The sequence below is a fragment of the Heteronotia binoei genome, chromosome 2 (assembly GCF_032191835.1).
Source record: "Heteronotia binoei isolate CCM8104 ecotype False Entrance Well chromosome 2, APGP_CSIRO_Hbin_v1, whole genome shotgun sequence".
NCBI lineage: Eukaryota > Metazoa > Chordata > Lepidosauria > Squamata > Gekkonidae > Heteronotia > Heteronotia binoei.
The window spans coordinates 97,736,698-97,753,180 of record NC_083224.1 but is presented as its reverse complement, the minus strand read 5'-3'; the positions used below and the strand labels follow the sequence as shown (position 1 = coordinate 97,753,180).

Below are 16,483 nucleotides of genomic sequence, written 5' to 3'. Positions count from 1 at the left end.
ATACCTTGGTCTTTCACCTTTTCTTCTACCTCTTGAACTTTCTTTAACGCTGCTTGATAGTCTTTTCTGAGATCTTCAATGTCTTTTTTAATTTTTTCTGCAGTGGACTCAATGTCTTTTTTTAGTTCTTTATTTCTGTTTTAATTCCTTTATTATCTTTACCAATCTTGATTCCATAGTATCCATTGCATCTTGCCATTTGGCCATTTTTTCTTCTTCAAGTGACCCAGCTCTCGTTCGGATCTGCTTTATTGCTGGTTTTTGCACAGACATCACTGTTTGCCCATTACTTAGAAAGGCTCTAAAGTTGACCTCTCAGATTCATATTTCAGGTACTCAGTCTTATAGATTGGACCATGCCCTTTTATATAAGCCCAAAATCGCCGTTCTCTGATGCTCCTAAGTCTAGATGCTAATTTAAAAAAAAAAAAAATCCTTCAAAATGGTGTCCGTGGCTTTTCTGTCCTTTTAAAGTTTTTTCTTCTTTCTCCAAAACTGCACCGAAGTTGATTCTAAACATATAATCCAATAGATTTCACCTTTTAATAACAATATCAGCCAGCTTCACTATTTTTCAATGTCCCTTTAAAAAAATAAATAAATTTTGACCTTCTTATAATGGCCGCTGGTACTTCTCTATGATTTGAGGTCCTAGAGGGGGCTGGGAGGCTTGTTCTTTTCCCTTCTTTTAATGGCTCCTTCCTTTCTTTCTTGCCACGAAGTCTTGTTTTCAGTGGTTAAGAAGTCTCGTGTTATTTCTGTGACGACATTTCCTGTGTTGTATTCTCCAAGTCAGCAGTTCTCCTTGGAGGGGGTTGTCTGCTCCCAACCACAGGTATTCAAAACAATATTTGTTTTTCCTCTTATAATTTTATTCCTCCAATATCAACAGTCCCGATTTTTACCCCTCCTTTATCTTCCTTAATTTAAGATGGTATATTTGGATCTAGACCTTTGTTTTTATTTTAAATTAGTCTTATATTAGTCCCAGAGTGATAGATATAGATCTTTTACCTTCAATGCCGATATCCTTCTGCGCACTGCTCTTTTCGAAAATAGATGTTAATCAGTCCCAAAGAAGCTTTGAATCTTGATGGATTTAAGTCAACTTAATGACCTCAGAGATCTTCTGTAGATGATTGAATGCAGTCCTTCTTGGGGGACTCTTCAAAGCCAAAAAGGAACCCCACTGGAGTCCCTCTTCAGCCAAAGTAAATCCCCTCAGAACTTAATATGCATAACTTGGCCTGTTGCAAAGGTGTTGCGATCACCTTCTCTGCCCAGAACGTAGGTTCTGGTCTGCTCCTTGGCTGAGAAGCAGCTCAATCCGCCATGACCAAAACCCTGAGCTAAGACAAAAATGTGTGGGCTGGAGGCTAAAAATCTGGGAACTAGCTCACACTAACTCAGCTTAGAGGGAACACTGAGTGTAACGTGTGTGACTTATCTTCCAACTGGACTGAAGTTACGGGTGTGTGCTTAGTTCAAGAAAGTACTGGTTCTCAGGAAATGAGTTTTCACCCTTGAGGCCAAGGTGGCTGACTTGGAGAAGCATAGACAATTAGTTAGGCATACATATAAAATTCTCAGGGACTTGTTAGATGTGTCCAAAAATGGAAACCCTGCCACTGTGAGTTAGCATGAAGGTCAAGGGGAAACAGGGCACCATGTTGATAAAGGGACCCCTCAGAAGAGACCCCTTTTTTAGTAGGTGAACAGATACCCTTTTGCACCAAGGAGCCAGGGGGAGGGGGAGGGCGGTTCTTTCTAGTTGCTGGTTTGATCCTTAGACTTGTAGATAAATGGATTGTGAACCCATATACTGACTCCTTGGGTGACTTTCCTGCCTGGTGCAAAGGTAGTGAACATTATGTGTGGTCTAGATACACTGCTGGGGAGGAGCCAGTGACTTTGGTATATGTTGGCACTAACAGTGTGGGGAAATGTAGTCATGTGATCTGGAGGAACAATTTACACTGCTAAGTAGGAGACTCAAGGCCAGGACCTCAAAGGTAGCCTTCTCAGTGCTGCCTGTTCAATGCTCAGGGCCAACTAAAAAAGGTAAAGGTAGTCCCCTGTGCAAGCACCAGTCGTTTCTGACTCTGGAGTGATGTTGCATCACGATGTTTTCATGGCAGACATTTTACGGGGTAGTTTGCCACTGCCTTCCCCTGTCATCTACACTTTCCCCCCAGCAAGCTGGGTACTCATTTTACCAACCTTGGAAGGATGGAACGCTGTCAACCTTGAGTCGGCTACCTGAACCCAGCTTCCACTGGGATCGAACTCAGGTTGTGAGCAGAGTTTGGGCTGAAGTACTGTAGCTTTTCCACTCTGCGCCACGGGGCCACTCAGGGCCAACTAGGCAGGCCTAAATTAGGAGTTTCAATGCATGGATGAGACAACAGTGTAGGGAGGAAGGGTTTATGTTTGCTAGGTACTGGGGCATTTTTTTGGAACAAGCAGGACCTGTACAAATGAGATGGCCTCCCCTTGTCCCAAGAAGGAACCAGGCAGCTGGTACTTAAAACAAAGGTGACAGAGCAGTTTTTAAACTAAATCTTGGGGAAAGCCAATAGAAGATGAAATGTCTTTGGTTTGGGATGGCTCATCTCTAAGATATAAAGGTGTAACTGTTAGTGTTCCAGTGGAAAATGCATGAGGACTGGCCGCTGAGTGGGTGACAGAGAATCTTAACTGCCTGATAAGGTTTAGAGGCCACATGAAGAGGATTGCAGGCCTAACATGTTTGGTAAACTAAAGATGTTTATTTTCAATTGTGAGAAGTGTCTAAGGTAAAATGTGGGAGATGGAATGTGTGGTGTCAGAGGAGAACATAAACACTGTTTCAGAAACTTGGTGGGATGAGGATAATCAGTGGGATACAGTGATTCCTGGATATAAATTATATCAGAAGGACAGAGAGGGAAGGGTTGGAGTAATTATAAAACTAGTATTCAGAGAATTATTCAAGTTGCATGAAACACTTAGTACAGAGCATTTAGCTAAGACTACTTATTGCCCTGTGACAAGCTGTTGTGGCAATTTGGACTTTGGCATATCAGATATATTTCCTTAGTTGTGTTTATAAAGGTTCTGTATTGTTCCCTAATATGAACTACAATGTCTAACTGACTGGGATATGGAAGCAGCTTCCTCTTGGGATCCATTCTGCACATCTCAGGAAGAAATATTTTCCCTCACGTTGCCTCTATTATCCTTGAGATAATGGATGCCTGAAGATCCCAGCTCTCTCATGCTTCTTAACATGGTCTAGTTTGGAAATGGGGTCTTGCAGTTGGGAAGAACAAGACATCACAGAGGCTTCCCCCCTCAGAGCTGCTGCTAAAACCATTCTGGCAGTTTTGAGTTAGCGCTGTTTTTCACTTTTAGATTGGGAATTTAATCCATGGTGTAGCTCTCTTACTGACAAGCACACTGATCTTTCCCCCTTTTAATTCCAAAACTGCTTGTTATTTTTTTTAATTTGCTGGGCCAAAGCTCCTTGAGATGGTAACAGAATTTCACTCAATGGTATACCACCTGCAGAAACTGTTTTTCTTGCAAAGCATAGGGCCAGGGCAAAGGTGTTAAAATGAGGAAATGAGCTTTTTTGGGGTGGTGGTAAGTGGTAATTTAATTCCTAAATAGGTTCACTGTATGAGGTGACTGTGACCTAGTATCCTGAAATCAAGTTATTCAAGAGTTGTGGCTATAGGATTAATCCTTTTTTAAAAAGCAAAATCGTCACCACCATTATCCCTAAGAACAGCCTTTAAAAATATAACCACTTTTTAAACACTTGTATATCAGGATTAGTCATAATTGACCAGAAGACCAGCTACCAGGACTCCCACGCACCAGGCTGGGCACACATTAGATCTGATCTTTGCGGCCGGGATTAAAGTGAACGAAATCGCAACGGAGGCGATACCATGGTCGGATCACTTGGCCCTCAAGGCCCGTATGGAGACGCTACCTCAACCCTGTAAGGGCGGAGAGCCTATTTTGGCTCGCCCGCGGAGCCTGATGGACCCGGAACGGTTCCAAATGGCTCTTCGGGATCCTTGGCCCCCTTGCGATTCCCTTGATGCCCTGGTTGATGCCTGGCAAGACCGGCTATCTGGGGCAATCAACGAGATCGCACCCCGACGTCCTCTGCGCCCTCGTTCAAGGCTGGCTCCCTGGTATACCTCGGAGCTACGCCGGTTGAAACAAGGACTCCAACGACTAGAGAGGCAGTGGCGGCGCACTCGTGGCGAAGCGGCGAGAACATCCTACAGAACGTTAATGAGGTCGTATGAGATGGCAGTCAAGGCCGCGAAGAAGAAGTACTTCGCGGCCAAGATTGCGTCTGCAAACTCGCGCCCGGCGCAATTGTTTAAAATAATTGGACATTTAACTACGCTGCCCCAGGGCAGACCAAACGCTAGTGAATCAGAAATAGGCTGTGAGGCTTTTGCGAGATTTTTTGCAGACAAAATCACGTCACTCCGCCAAGACCTGCCCATCACCTTAGACACAGTACATGAGCCCGAGGCCCCACGCCTGTCTTCTGATTTAACTCTGGATCATTTCGACCCGCTCAGCCTGGAGGAAGTTGACGGAATCCTCTCCTCTGCGCGCCCTACAACTTGTGATCTGGACCCATGCCCCTCCTGGCTAATTAAATCCTGCCTGAGGGAGCTAGATTGTCCTCTACAGGACATCATAAATAGATCCCTCTCGGAGGGGCGTTTTCCATCATCTCTGAAAAAGGCTTTGGTCCGACCCCTCTTGAAAAAAAGTACAGCAGACCCGGCCGAATTGGCAAACTACCGACCGGTCTCCAATTTACCATTTTTAGGTAAAATAATAGAGAGGGCAGTGGCGTTGCAGTTGCAGAGCTTTCTGGATGACGCTTCCATCCTAGACCCTTGCCAGTCCGGCTTTCGCCCGGGCTATGGGACGGAGACAGTACTGGTCGCCCTGGTAGATGATCTCCAACGGCATCTGGATCGGGGTGGTGTGGCGGTGCTGATGCTGCTAGATCTGTCGGCCGCGTTCGACACGGTCGACCATCGGCTACTGACCTGCCGCCTCGCCGACATAGGGGTGAGGGGGTCTGCCTTACAGTGGCTCTCCTCCTTCCTCGAGGATCGGGGACAAAGGGTGGCTATTGGGGGCGAGCGGTCCCGGAGGCACACACTGGACTGTGGAGTGCCCCAGGGGGCAGTTCTCTCACCAATGTTATTCAATATCTACATGCGCCCTCTTGCCCAGATTGCCAGGGGATACGGACTTGGGTGCCATCAATACGCAGATGACACCCAACTCTATCTGCTGATGGACGGCCGGCCTGACTGCGTCCCTGAGAATTTAGACCGGGCCTTGCAGGATATGGCAACTTGGTTGAGGAGGAGCGGGCTGAAATTGAATCCAGCGAAGACAGAAGTCCTTTGTCTGGGTCGGGGCGCTCGGGAAGGGGAAATACCTCTTCCGGTCTTCGACGGGGTGCCGCTGAAAGCGGCGCACCGGGTTAGGAGTCTGGGAGTTTTACTGGAGCCTTCATTATCAATGGAGGCCCAGATTGCAGCCACCGCCAAGTCAGCCTTTTTCCATCTAAGGCGGGCAAGGCAGTTGGCTCCCTTCCTAGAGCGCCAAGATCTGGCAACGGTACTTCACGCAACGGTCACCTCGAGACTGGATTACTGTAATGCCCTCTACATGGGGCTGCCTCTGTACCGAACCCGGAAGCTGCAGCTGGTGCAGAATGCGGCGGCTAGACTGTTGCTGGGGCTTCCTAAATGGGAGCACATACAGCCTGGACTGCGCGAGCTGCACTGGCTGCCAGTTACATACCGGGTTCGTTACAAAGTGCTGGTCATTACCTTTAAAGCCCTATATGGTCGAGGACCTGTCTACCTTAGGGACCGTCTCTCCCCATATGAACCCCAGAGAGCACTGAGGTCAGCCGGAAAAAACTTGTTGACTACTCCCGGACCGAGAGAGGTGCTGCAATGTACCCGTAACCGGGCCTTCTCCTCTGTAGCCCCGAGCCTATGGAACCAACTTCCAGAGGAAATGCGGGCCCTGCGGGACCTTGAACAATTCCGCAGGGCCTGCAAGACCTTCCTCTTCCGACTAGCTTTCGCTGACGAAGGAAGAAATTGTTAATGATAACCGCCATCCTAAAGAACAGTATTAGCACTTTTATTAACTTAATTAACTAATTTTAAACCTAATCAGAATTTTAATGCTTAAATGTAATTTTGTGTTTTTTGCTTTTTTGTATAATTGAAATTTGTATGATGTTGTTAGCCGCCCTGAGCCTGCCTCGGCGGGGAGGGCGGGATACAAATAAAATTATCTATCTATCTATCTATCTATCTATCTATCTATCTATCTATCTATCTATCTATCTATCTATCTATCTATCTATCTATCAGCTACAACCATAAGCTTCTAAAATGACATTAAGATTTTTTTTTTGCACGTGGATTCTTGTTGCAAATGCATAAAGATAACTCAAAAGATAAACCTTCTAAGTAGGACCACAACAGAAGTGAGGGCAATGTCTCCAGTGCTCAAGAGACTTTCTCAAAAAATTAACATACTTATCAAATGAATTTCATAACTGTGAATGCTAATGCTAATTTGTTTACTTTATTTATAATCTAGGGTTGCCAGGTCCAACAACTCAGTAAATATCTGGGGACTTTGGGGATGGAGCTGGGAGACTTTCCTATTTCCTAATAAATAAAAATATAGCAGTGCAGTTCTCCTAAATACAATCTTAATTTCCTCATCCCCAGCAGCTAAACCTCCATTAAATGAAAGTGAGCACACTCTCACAAAGCAGTCAAACTAAATACGGTCAGTAAGCACACACTTTTGTGATCTCACTGGGGAAATTTACTCTCGTTGCTGATTATAACCATCTGCTGTAGTTCAACCAGCTTCTTCAGACTAATAGGAAAATAAAAGAACAGTCTATGGTGGAGTTTTTCTCTGAACAAACAGAGTGACTGAGAGCAACGTGGCTCTATCTGCTCATCCTGCCCCCTGCAGCTTTCTTCTTGTCAAGATTTAAAGGCACGCACACATTCAGAAACACAAATAGTTGCAAGCCTCTTCTAAACCTGACAAGGTTTGAAGGCACATAGTAGCTGTTGGGGCAGGGCTTTCCCCCCACTGGCCAGCAGGATGCTGGTGAGGAGGAGCCCAAAAAACTGGGGGATCCCCCACCAGGACCTGGGGGTTGGCAAGACTATAATTAGCTGCCTTTCTCATGGAGCCTCATGGTGAATAACATAGTATACCAATAATACTAGTAACAGAACAGTCCTTTCAAGATGTTTTAAAAGGAGGAAACTCTCAAAGTCAGTGACATTATACTAGCATATCTATTTCTCGAGCGTGGCCCCTATGTGCAGATATCTAAATCCATGGTCTGAAGCCACCCTGACACTAAACAAATTTTCCTGCAAACTTGGGAGACCTCCTAAAAAGGTAAAAGGGAAAGGTAGTCACCTGTGCAAGCACTGGGTCATTACCGACCTGTGGGGTGACGTCACATCAGGATGTTTTCTTGGCAAACTTTTATGGGGTGGTTTGCCATTGCCTTCCCTAGTCATCTATACCCCCAGGAAGCTGGATACTCATTTTACTGACCTCGAGAGGATGGAAGGCTGAATCAACCTTGAGCTGGCTACCTGAACCCAGCTTCCACCGGGATCAAACTCAGGTCATGAGCAGAGCTTGGACTGCAATACAGCAGCTTACCACTCTGTGCCATGGGGCTTCTGTGGGAGACCTCCTAGGTTTACAGAAAAAAAATTGAATTTAAAAAAAAATACATTGGGGTGGTTTTTAAATCCCCCCTAACACACCTCCTTCAGAGCTAACTGCAGTGGATGCCAGGTCTAGCCACTTTGGCAGTGGATGCCAGAAGCTGCAGTGGATGCCAGGTCTAGCCACTTTGGCAGTGGATGCCAGAAGCTGCTTTGGGCCCAGAGCAGCTCCAAGACACTGCTGGAACAGGGTCTGGAGGCCTGGAACTGCACCAGCCCTAGAGCAGGTTTCAGATGTGAAGGGAGCTTCTATTAGAAGCTCCCCATTCAGAACCCCTGCATGCAACAAAGACAAAATGACTAGGAAAGAAATAACTCTTATTTTACTATAGTAAAAGATCCCCAGTAATCAAGGAATGAAGTCCTAGAGGAAAATAATACTTAAATACATAATGAATATTCAGAGGTTCTGCCCCTAATCTAATAACCCAGCGCCATTAATTATTTATTATTGCAAGCACCTTCCTAAAAGATAAAGGTCCCCTGTGCAAGCACCAGTCATTTTCGACTCTGGGTTGACGTTGCTTTCACAACGTTGTCACAGTAGACTTTAATGGGGTGGTTTGCTATTGATGCGTAAATTTCTTACACTCTTTTCCCATGTTAGTCCTGTTTTTCTATTTAGCACATTATGTGTGTTCTAATATTTTCTAATATCCTTGTGCAGCCTTTGGTGCCTGTTCTCAGCTTATCTCCCTGAGAAGCAACTTCCTGAAACTTGACCGAATATACAAGTCTGTTGTTCTTTGTTTTGTATTTTGTTATGAAGCTAACTTGTTCTAGCAAGTACACTCGCAGGGAGTGGTTGCCAGTGTGCTGCCAGTCTCCAGACAGGAGATTCTCAGGTTTTAAAAATTTATTTATTTTTGTCCTTCACACAGGCACTGCAACTGCTCTGGCTGGTAAGGGAAGGAGCAGGGAGAAAGATGGAGGAGGGAGGAGAATATTGACAAGAAGTGGAGGGAGGAAGAATGAGAGGAGATTGTCAGAGAAGGAGAGGGAGGAAAAAGAGAGGGGTAGGTTGACATATGAGGGGAGGGAGAGGAACAGAGAAGGGGGAGGACTGACAGAGAAGGTGAGGGGAGAGGAATAGAGGTGGGGGAGATTGACAGAAGGGGGATGAAGAAGAGAGGAGGAAGATTGTTAGAGAAGGGGGAGAGGAAAGGAAGCAAAGGGGGGGAAAGGAGGCCCCATCGGTGAACCTCCTGATGGCACTTGGGTTTTTTGGCCACTGTGTGACACAGTGTTGGACTGGATGGGCCATTGGCCTGATCCAACATGGCTTCTCTTATGTTCTCTGCACAAGCTTCTTACTGGTTCCATTTGTACAAATACAAGCAGATCTACTGTGATATGTTTTATGATATATGGTAGCATCCTAGTTACTTTTTTAAAATTGTATTTGCATTAGGTAAAGATGTCTTCTGAATCCAGTTATGTTTTGCTTTCCACTGGCCAAAAGATGCCTCTTGTAGGATTGGGTACTTGGAAGAGTGATCCTGGACAGGTAAGCTCTGTATTGGATGGAGGAGGACATCTAGAATTCTGTTCTTACCATTCAAGTTCTGAATCCAGAAGTGCGCAAAATCTGTGGTTGGGCAAAATGCAGATATCAGATGGCCAAGAACAATAGGCCTGGGTAGACATAATGTTTCTTATTACAGTTGTCCTGTGGGCTTGTGTCCTCCTCTCTTCTACACTCTTCTGCCTTCATCATGGTGTGGCTATACATCTGCATCAATAGATGGCCCAGGGTATGTTTTTCTTGAAGTTTAAAAAAAAATAATTGCAGGCACACACACACAATCCAAGTGATGTCCTTTCCCTATGGTGGTCAAAATTCTATAATTAGGTAACTACTCTTTAATGGTTCTCCAGATACAACATTTGAGGTATGATGCCTAATCCTCTTTAATGGGAGGCTGGGAATTTGCTAATAATGGTTGTCCTTAAGTAGAAATGGAAACCCAGCTTCAAAACCTGTAAGTAAAATTATACAACGATTCTTAGAAAAATCTTGGCGTTTCTCCTGCAGTGTTCATCTTTTTTATTAATTATCTTAGGTAGCACACTTGGGAATAAACCCCACAGAGCACTTTGTGGCTTACTTCTAAGTAAACATTGTAGGGTTGGGATGTTACCCCTGCCCCAGTAAGGGTTCCAGACTGGCAGACTTCTTGCTAGTTAAGGTACTTATGTGGCTGGTGAAACACAGGGCATGAAGTACAAGAAGCTGCTGAACAGTATTTGAGTGAGAAGGGGGCTTCCTTTGCCCTTATTAGTGAGTGCAGAATGAGGCCTGTGCCTGCTTTTAGCACCACTTCTTGACAGGACCTTTTGGTTGCTGCTCAGCAGACTCTTACAGCTTCTTGTCCCTTAACTCCTAAGTGCAATGGGCAGCTTTGGCAGGGCCAGATTAGCAAGTAGGCAAAGTAGGCACTGGCCTATGGGCCCCCATGCCTTTAGGGGCCCTGGGCTGGCTTCCCCTCCCCGTTTTTTCCCCTGCTTGCAGCCCTTCAAGCCTGCAGGCACAGCCAGTAACTGAGCTGCTCTTTGCCCACACTCTGCCTCCCCCCCGCAGCTTTGCCAAGGGGGCTTTTGGGAAAGTGCTTGCAGGCTGCAGCGGGGGCTGCAGGCAGTGGGACGGGCGCTCCAATTCTGAGATAATTTGCAAGGGGGCCTCTGAGATTTTGATTGCCTAGGGACCTCCACAGGGTTTAACCCAGCACTGAGCTTTGGCAGCAGGTGACTATAAGAAGAACAATGCTGGATCAGGCCAGTTGGTCTGCCTAGCCTAATATTTTGTTTCATACAGGGGCCAAACAGATTGTAAGCCAAACCCTTCCCCTCTTACCGCACCTCAACACTGGTATTCAGAGGGTTACTGCCTCTAAACATGGAGGTTCCATTTAATTATTGTGTATAACAGCCATTGCTAGACCTACCTTTGTATTGCCTAATCCCCTTAGTCAGCTAAACTAGTGACCATCACTACATCCTGTGGCAGTAAGTTCTATAAGTTTGAGTGAACTCCTGGGAAACTCCTGGAGATTTGGGGATAGCACCCAGGAAGGATAGGGACCTCAGTGGGCTACAATACCATAGAGTTCACCCTCCAAAACATCCATTTTCTCTAGAGGAACTGGTCTCTGTAGTCTGGAGATGAGCTATAATTCTGGGAGATAGCCAGGCCCTAGATGGAGGCTGGCATCCCTGCTGGGCCCCTAGCTCTGCTCCCTTCTGAGCTGGAACTGGTGTGTCCTCCTCAGCCTCCTCTCTGAAACATTTTCAAAGCTCTAGCCTAACATGCTCAGAACAGTAAATGCTCTTGGCATTAAGCATGAGATTGAATTGATAATTCACTCATAAATGGTAACCATCACAAAGAACAGTGATGATGCAAATGCTTGGGCAGCATTAACCAGCATTAAAGGGCTGGAACACCTTCCCTATGAAGAAAGGTTGAAACGCTTAGGGCTCTTTAGCTTGGAGAAACGTCGACTGAGGGGTGACATGATAGAAGTTTACAAGATAATGCATGGGATGGAGAAAGTAGAGAAAGAAGTACTTTTCTCCCTTTCTCACAATACAAGAACTCGTGGGCATTCGATGAAATTGCTGAGCAGACAGGTTAAAACGGATAAAAGGAAGTACTTTTTCACCCAAAGGGTGATTAACATGTGGAATTCACTGCCACAGGAGGTGGTGGCGTCCACAAGCATAGCCACCTTCAAGAAGGGGTTAGATAAAAATATGGAGCAGAGGTCCATCAGTGGCTATTAGCCACAGTGTGTGTGTGTGTGTGTGTGTATATATATATATATATATATATATATATATTTGGCCGCTGTGTGACACAGAATGTTGGACTGGATGGGCCATTGGCCTGATCTAACATGGCTTCTCTTATGTTCTTATGTTCTTAACCTCTCTGTGCCTCCCCCTCTTTTCTTGCATTTTCTTTCCTATTTCTTCATACGGCTGTTGAGTCAAACTGGGCCTTATGATACTGTTAAATTGTATGGTAATGAAGTATATCCATTCCTACTTTCTGCTCATTCTGATCACGTAACATAAGAGCTCTGTGTGGTGCCAGTGTTCTGAAGATGGCCACAGAGCTCTTCCTGGCACTGTAGTGCTAAAGGCAGCTGCTGTTGTAGTACCTAATTCAGGACAAGGATTTGATTAATGTAAATGTATCTGATCAGACTCTTCTATTATCTACTGATGCATTTCTTTTTAGCACAATGAGATATAGGATCAGGCCCTTAGATTCATTCTTACTACCATAGTAGCTACATCATCTTGCAACTATTCTGTGCCCCTGATTATTTACAGATGTTTATCTAATTTTAACACCTTTTATTAATGTATTTTTAAGTTTATAAACATGCTAACAAAGGCCTTTGGGCATGAGGTATACCTTTAAACACCTTTATCATAACTCATTATGCTTGTTTAGCGCTGAGGATCAATGCCAGATTTAAATAGTGCTAAGCAGCTCCAGGATCATTGCTTTAAGAAGAATTCTGAAAGTGCCAAACATTGGCTGTGTGTTTCTGGGAATCCAGGGGTGGAGTTTTACCTCTTAGACATTAAATGTACCAAGATGGCACATTCCTTTTAAACTTTGTTACATGGAATGCCAAGTAAACTGTAAACTTGTGGATTGTTTTGCTGGTAGATGAAGTGGCTAATGAATATGCATAGCCTCCTTCAACATATATAAGGCATAACATTGACACAGGTTAGTGCTGTAGATGCCTACATGGAGGTATGGCTCCATGCACATATGGAATCTAGCATGAAGTATGGATTCCTGAAAATCAAAGCTTTCCATCTGAAAGGGCAATTTTCTGAGTTTGCCCATCTTGAATGCAAGTGAGAAAGGAGAACTATAAAGAACATAAAAATAAATAAATAATAAAACCGTGCATTATTATTATGCATTTATTTTAAAAACTAGAAATCTGCATTATCTTGGGTCACAGTAATAGTTTACCAGGGTTTCAAGTTTCAAGACTGGATTACCTGAATGAGCATTGCCCCTAACTCCAAGGATAGTCATATAACTGATGAAATTACTTTGCACATATAAACATCATTCAGTTCTCCTTGTCTTGCCACAAGTTTTACTAATTTAATATATGATAGATTTGTTCATCTTCCCTTTCCCGACAGATCATCATTTAAAAACAAAATTGTTTGGTTTAGAAATTAGAATACTCTATTAGTGATCTGATACAGTCTTGGTTCATACAGACTTTAAAATGACATTCCTCCCCTACAGATCATACTCATTAGTACATTTCTTATTCACAAAGGCACCAAGCCAAGATTTCAGGCAGGAAAAAGATGATTTGATTGGGTACTACTAGGATTGCTAAATTCCAGGTGTAGCTACAGATCTCCTGGAAATACAGCTGATCTCCATTCTACAGATATTCGTTCTCCTGAAGAAAATGGTTGCTTTTGAGGGTGAATTCTATGGTATCATATTATGGTTGCCAGGTTCCCCCTGGTCACTAGCAGAGGATTCAGGGGTAGGGTTGTTACATCCAGGTTGGGAAACTCCTGGAGATTTGGAAATAGAGCGTGGGGAGGACTGGGACTCCAGTGAAGTACTATACCATAGTTAGGTACAATGAGGTACGGTGTGGAACCATGAGGTCCAATGCCACCCTCCAAAGCATGCATTTTCTCCAGGGGAACTGATTTCTGTAGTTTGGAGCTGAGCTATAATTCCAAGGGATCCCCAGGTCTCACCTGGAGGCTGGTGTCCCTACATTGTATTCTATTGAGGCCCCTCCCCTCCCCAAAGCCCATCCTCCTCAGGGTCCCCTCCCGAATATCTAGGAATTTCTAATCCCAGAATCAGCAACCCTAGGTACTACATAGATTCTGCTGGGGCATTCACTTCCCCATGGTGATGGTGGGAAACTTGGGCCCCTGATTTCTAATTATGAGGCTCATCAACTAGTAAACAGGTTGGTACCCTTTGTTCACAAAGCTTTTTGGTCTGGGGAGACTTCTGATGCTTAGCATCCTCTTTTGCCTTCTAACAGATCATTGTTGTGACAACTGTATGGCTAACAGTGGTGCCATCATCACTGTGCTGGAGTGCCTTGTGCACATTAAACAATCTAGAAATAATATCTTACAATTAAAGGTTGGAGAAACAGGCAATAGTAATGCATTAGCCTGAGATGCATGTGAATTATATGTGACAAGTGGGGGCCTGTGAAACTTGCAGGGGGGATCCGTCTCCCTGTCAGGCTCCATGCCATGATGTTATATTTCTAACGTATGTGAAATTGTATTTCTGGATATCTGAAATGCTTATGTGCAAACATGCTTTATTCAAGCTTGGGCAGGAGGGAGCAAGGTGGAAAGAGATTTAACTATATGTGCTTTCTGTCGCTGGGAGCTTGCTTATCTGGTGACTATAGTAATGGGCCGGTTTGGCTGGAGACTATAGCTTTGACCTTGGAGGCACCTAGGAAGATGTGTTACACTGTCTAGTACCAACTCATGGGAATTCCAATGGACACTGGGTGTGGAGAGGCTTTTGCACATGCTTTCTGTTATCTATAATAGTATCCAATGCATTCAATGAGCCATTCATGGCAATGGCTTTCTAAGCAGAAGGTCATGCTCTGTATCTGACTTTTAATAAATCTTAACCAGATTCATATGCAGGGCTGTAGCCAGGATTTCTTGTTTGGTGGGGCTCCCAGTAGGATTTGTTGATTGGGGTGACTGGGGACATCTGGTTTGGTGGCCCTGGGCTCTTGGCACTGTAAGCTGCCTTGAGTTCCACAAGCTAACCCCCCTTTGCCTGGGCAGTCACAGCAGCTCCACTCCCCCGACCCCTTTCTTATGTGCCCCTCTCTCAGAAAGACAAAGACCTCTTGAGCTGAAATTGGGCACTCGGAAGGCTGGCTGCAAGAAGACTCTCCCCCCCCCCCCCCTTGCTTTGCACACTATGTTATGGAAGAGGAGCGAAGAAAATGAAAAGGGGAAGGCTTTGGGGAAGTGACTTTGGCACAGCCGAGTGGGGAGGTGTCTGGGGCTCTTCCACTCAGCAATTGCCAGGTCAGTATACAGGCCTTTTTCTCATTGGCTGCCCTCAGCCCTTTTCCTCTTCCACCTCCCTGCATTGTCATCATCTGCTGTTTGTCTTGAGTGACATGGCAGAGAGACTGGCAGCAATGCTACTACTTGTTCAGAGTGGCAGTGAGCAAAGGGGACAGATTGGAGGCCCTCCAATGGAGGGGCCATACAGATGGAAGTGGGGTTTGAAAGGATGGGCCTGCCCCCCCCCCCCCCCCCGGCCTCCTCCCTGTAGCTATGGACCTACTTTCTACAGACCTCCTTTTCTTCTCTGGGCAAAGTGATCCACATTGGATTCTTCTGAACTCCCTGAATCTTCATCTGCAGCCAAAGCATCTTCCTTACTGCTGTCTTCCTCTGTTTCCTCTTTCGTCCTTGGACTTTCCCTCCACCCTCCACTCCAGCTCCTCTCCTTCTTTGCTGCCCTTGTCCAGGCCTGAGAAGGCAGCCCCTGAGTCCAGAGCTTAGCCCAGCCCATCATAGGAGAAGCTCTGAGGCAGGCCACCTCCTCTTGCCCAGCTTGCTGCTTCTGATGCTTGTTGAGGTCCAGCTGCCTCTACAGCCTTTCCCAAGTGCAACTTTTGCACTTGAAAAGAAATGAACACCAAAGGGAAACTTTCTGAGCCTCACCTCACTCTTATTTGGGTACCCAGGCTTTGTGGAGCGTGGACAGCCATGGGCAGGTGAACGTTGCTAGCAGCCCTCTGGATCTGCAGCCACTGCCTTGTTGCTGTGTGCTGAGGAGAGCCTGCACGGAAATCCTCTCCTCCTTTACCACTGCTGCCTCAGTCACAAGTAAGTTGGCTCTGTGTCTTCCCAAAGAAGAGCCATGGGGCCAGGCACCAGATCTGCAAGGAAGCGTCACTTTGGGAATGCATGTCAACCGGGCATGTCTGGCAATGACTTGGCAATGCAAAGCAAGGGGAAGGGAGGCCAGGGGGGGAGAAGTGGCAGGTGGGCATGAGACCTGGGGATGAAGGGAGGGATTTTGCACAAAATGAAGGAATGACAGTGGTGAACAGCCGTGAGCAACGGGGGACTGATTGGAGGGGCCGGAAAGGTGAATCAGGGATTTGACCCCCCCCCCAGGCTCTCCTGTAGCTATGGGCTTGTTCATATGCACATGGATTTGTTGAATCAATAAGTGGCAAAACCTTACAATCCCAATTGCTTCCAATCCCCCACACTTGTTTCCTTCCTTACAGCTTGGAGATGGGGAGGGTGTGTGTGGGAATCCCATGTCCCCCTCCATTGCCAAGCTTGGTGTGCCAAATATTGAGCTCAGCATCCTTCTCTGCCCAGCCCTGGCGCTAGGGGTTCTGCCGCTTGAGGCAGACCCCTGCACTGCTCCCCCTCCCCCTCACAAATTCCCTTTATGGAGCTTATTGTGCATGTGCAAAGTGCGAGTGCAGCATGATGACATCACCAGACCTGGCTTGCGTGACCGAGACCTGGGTTCAAGAGGGAGAGACAATGGCACTCTCCCAGATGACCCCCCCAGGTTACTCGGTCTTCCACCAGTCGCGGATTAGCGGGCG

At 45.8% G+C, this 16,483-nt stretch overlaps 1 protein-coding gene across 3 annotated transcripts in view; it reads left to right on the top strand.

Moving 5' to 3' along the window:
* Positions 1 to 16,483, top strand: part of AKR1A1 (aldo-keto reductase family 1 member A1) — a 49,525-nt gene that overhangs the window by 12,129 nt on the left and 20,913 nt on the right. For 2 of the 3 annotated variants that reach the window (XM_060231707.1, XM_060231708.1), the window contains exon 2: positions 9,244 to 9,339. The exons of the other annotated variant lie outside the window; for it this stretch is intronic. In XM_060231707.1, the coding sequence (XP_060087690.1) occupies positions 9,250 to 9,339 (90 nt within the window). In that variant the 5' untranslated portion in view covers positions 9,244 to 9,249. The remainder of the gene's footprint in view (positions 1 to 9,243; positions 9,340 to 16,483) is intronic. 3 annotated transcript variants of the gene reach the window in all.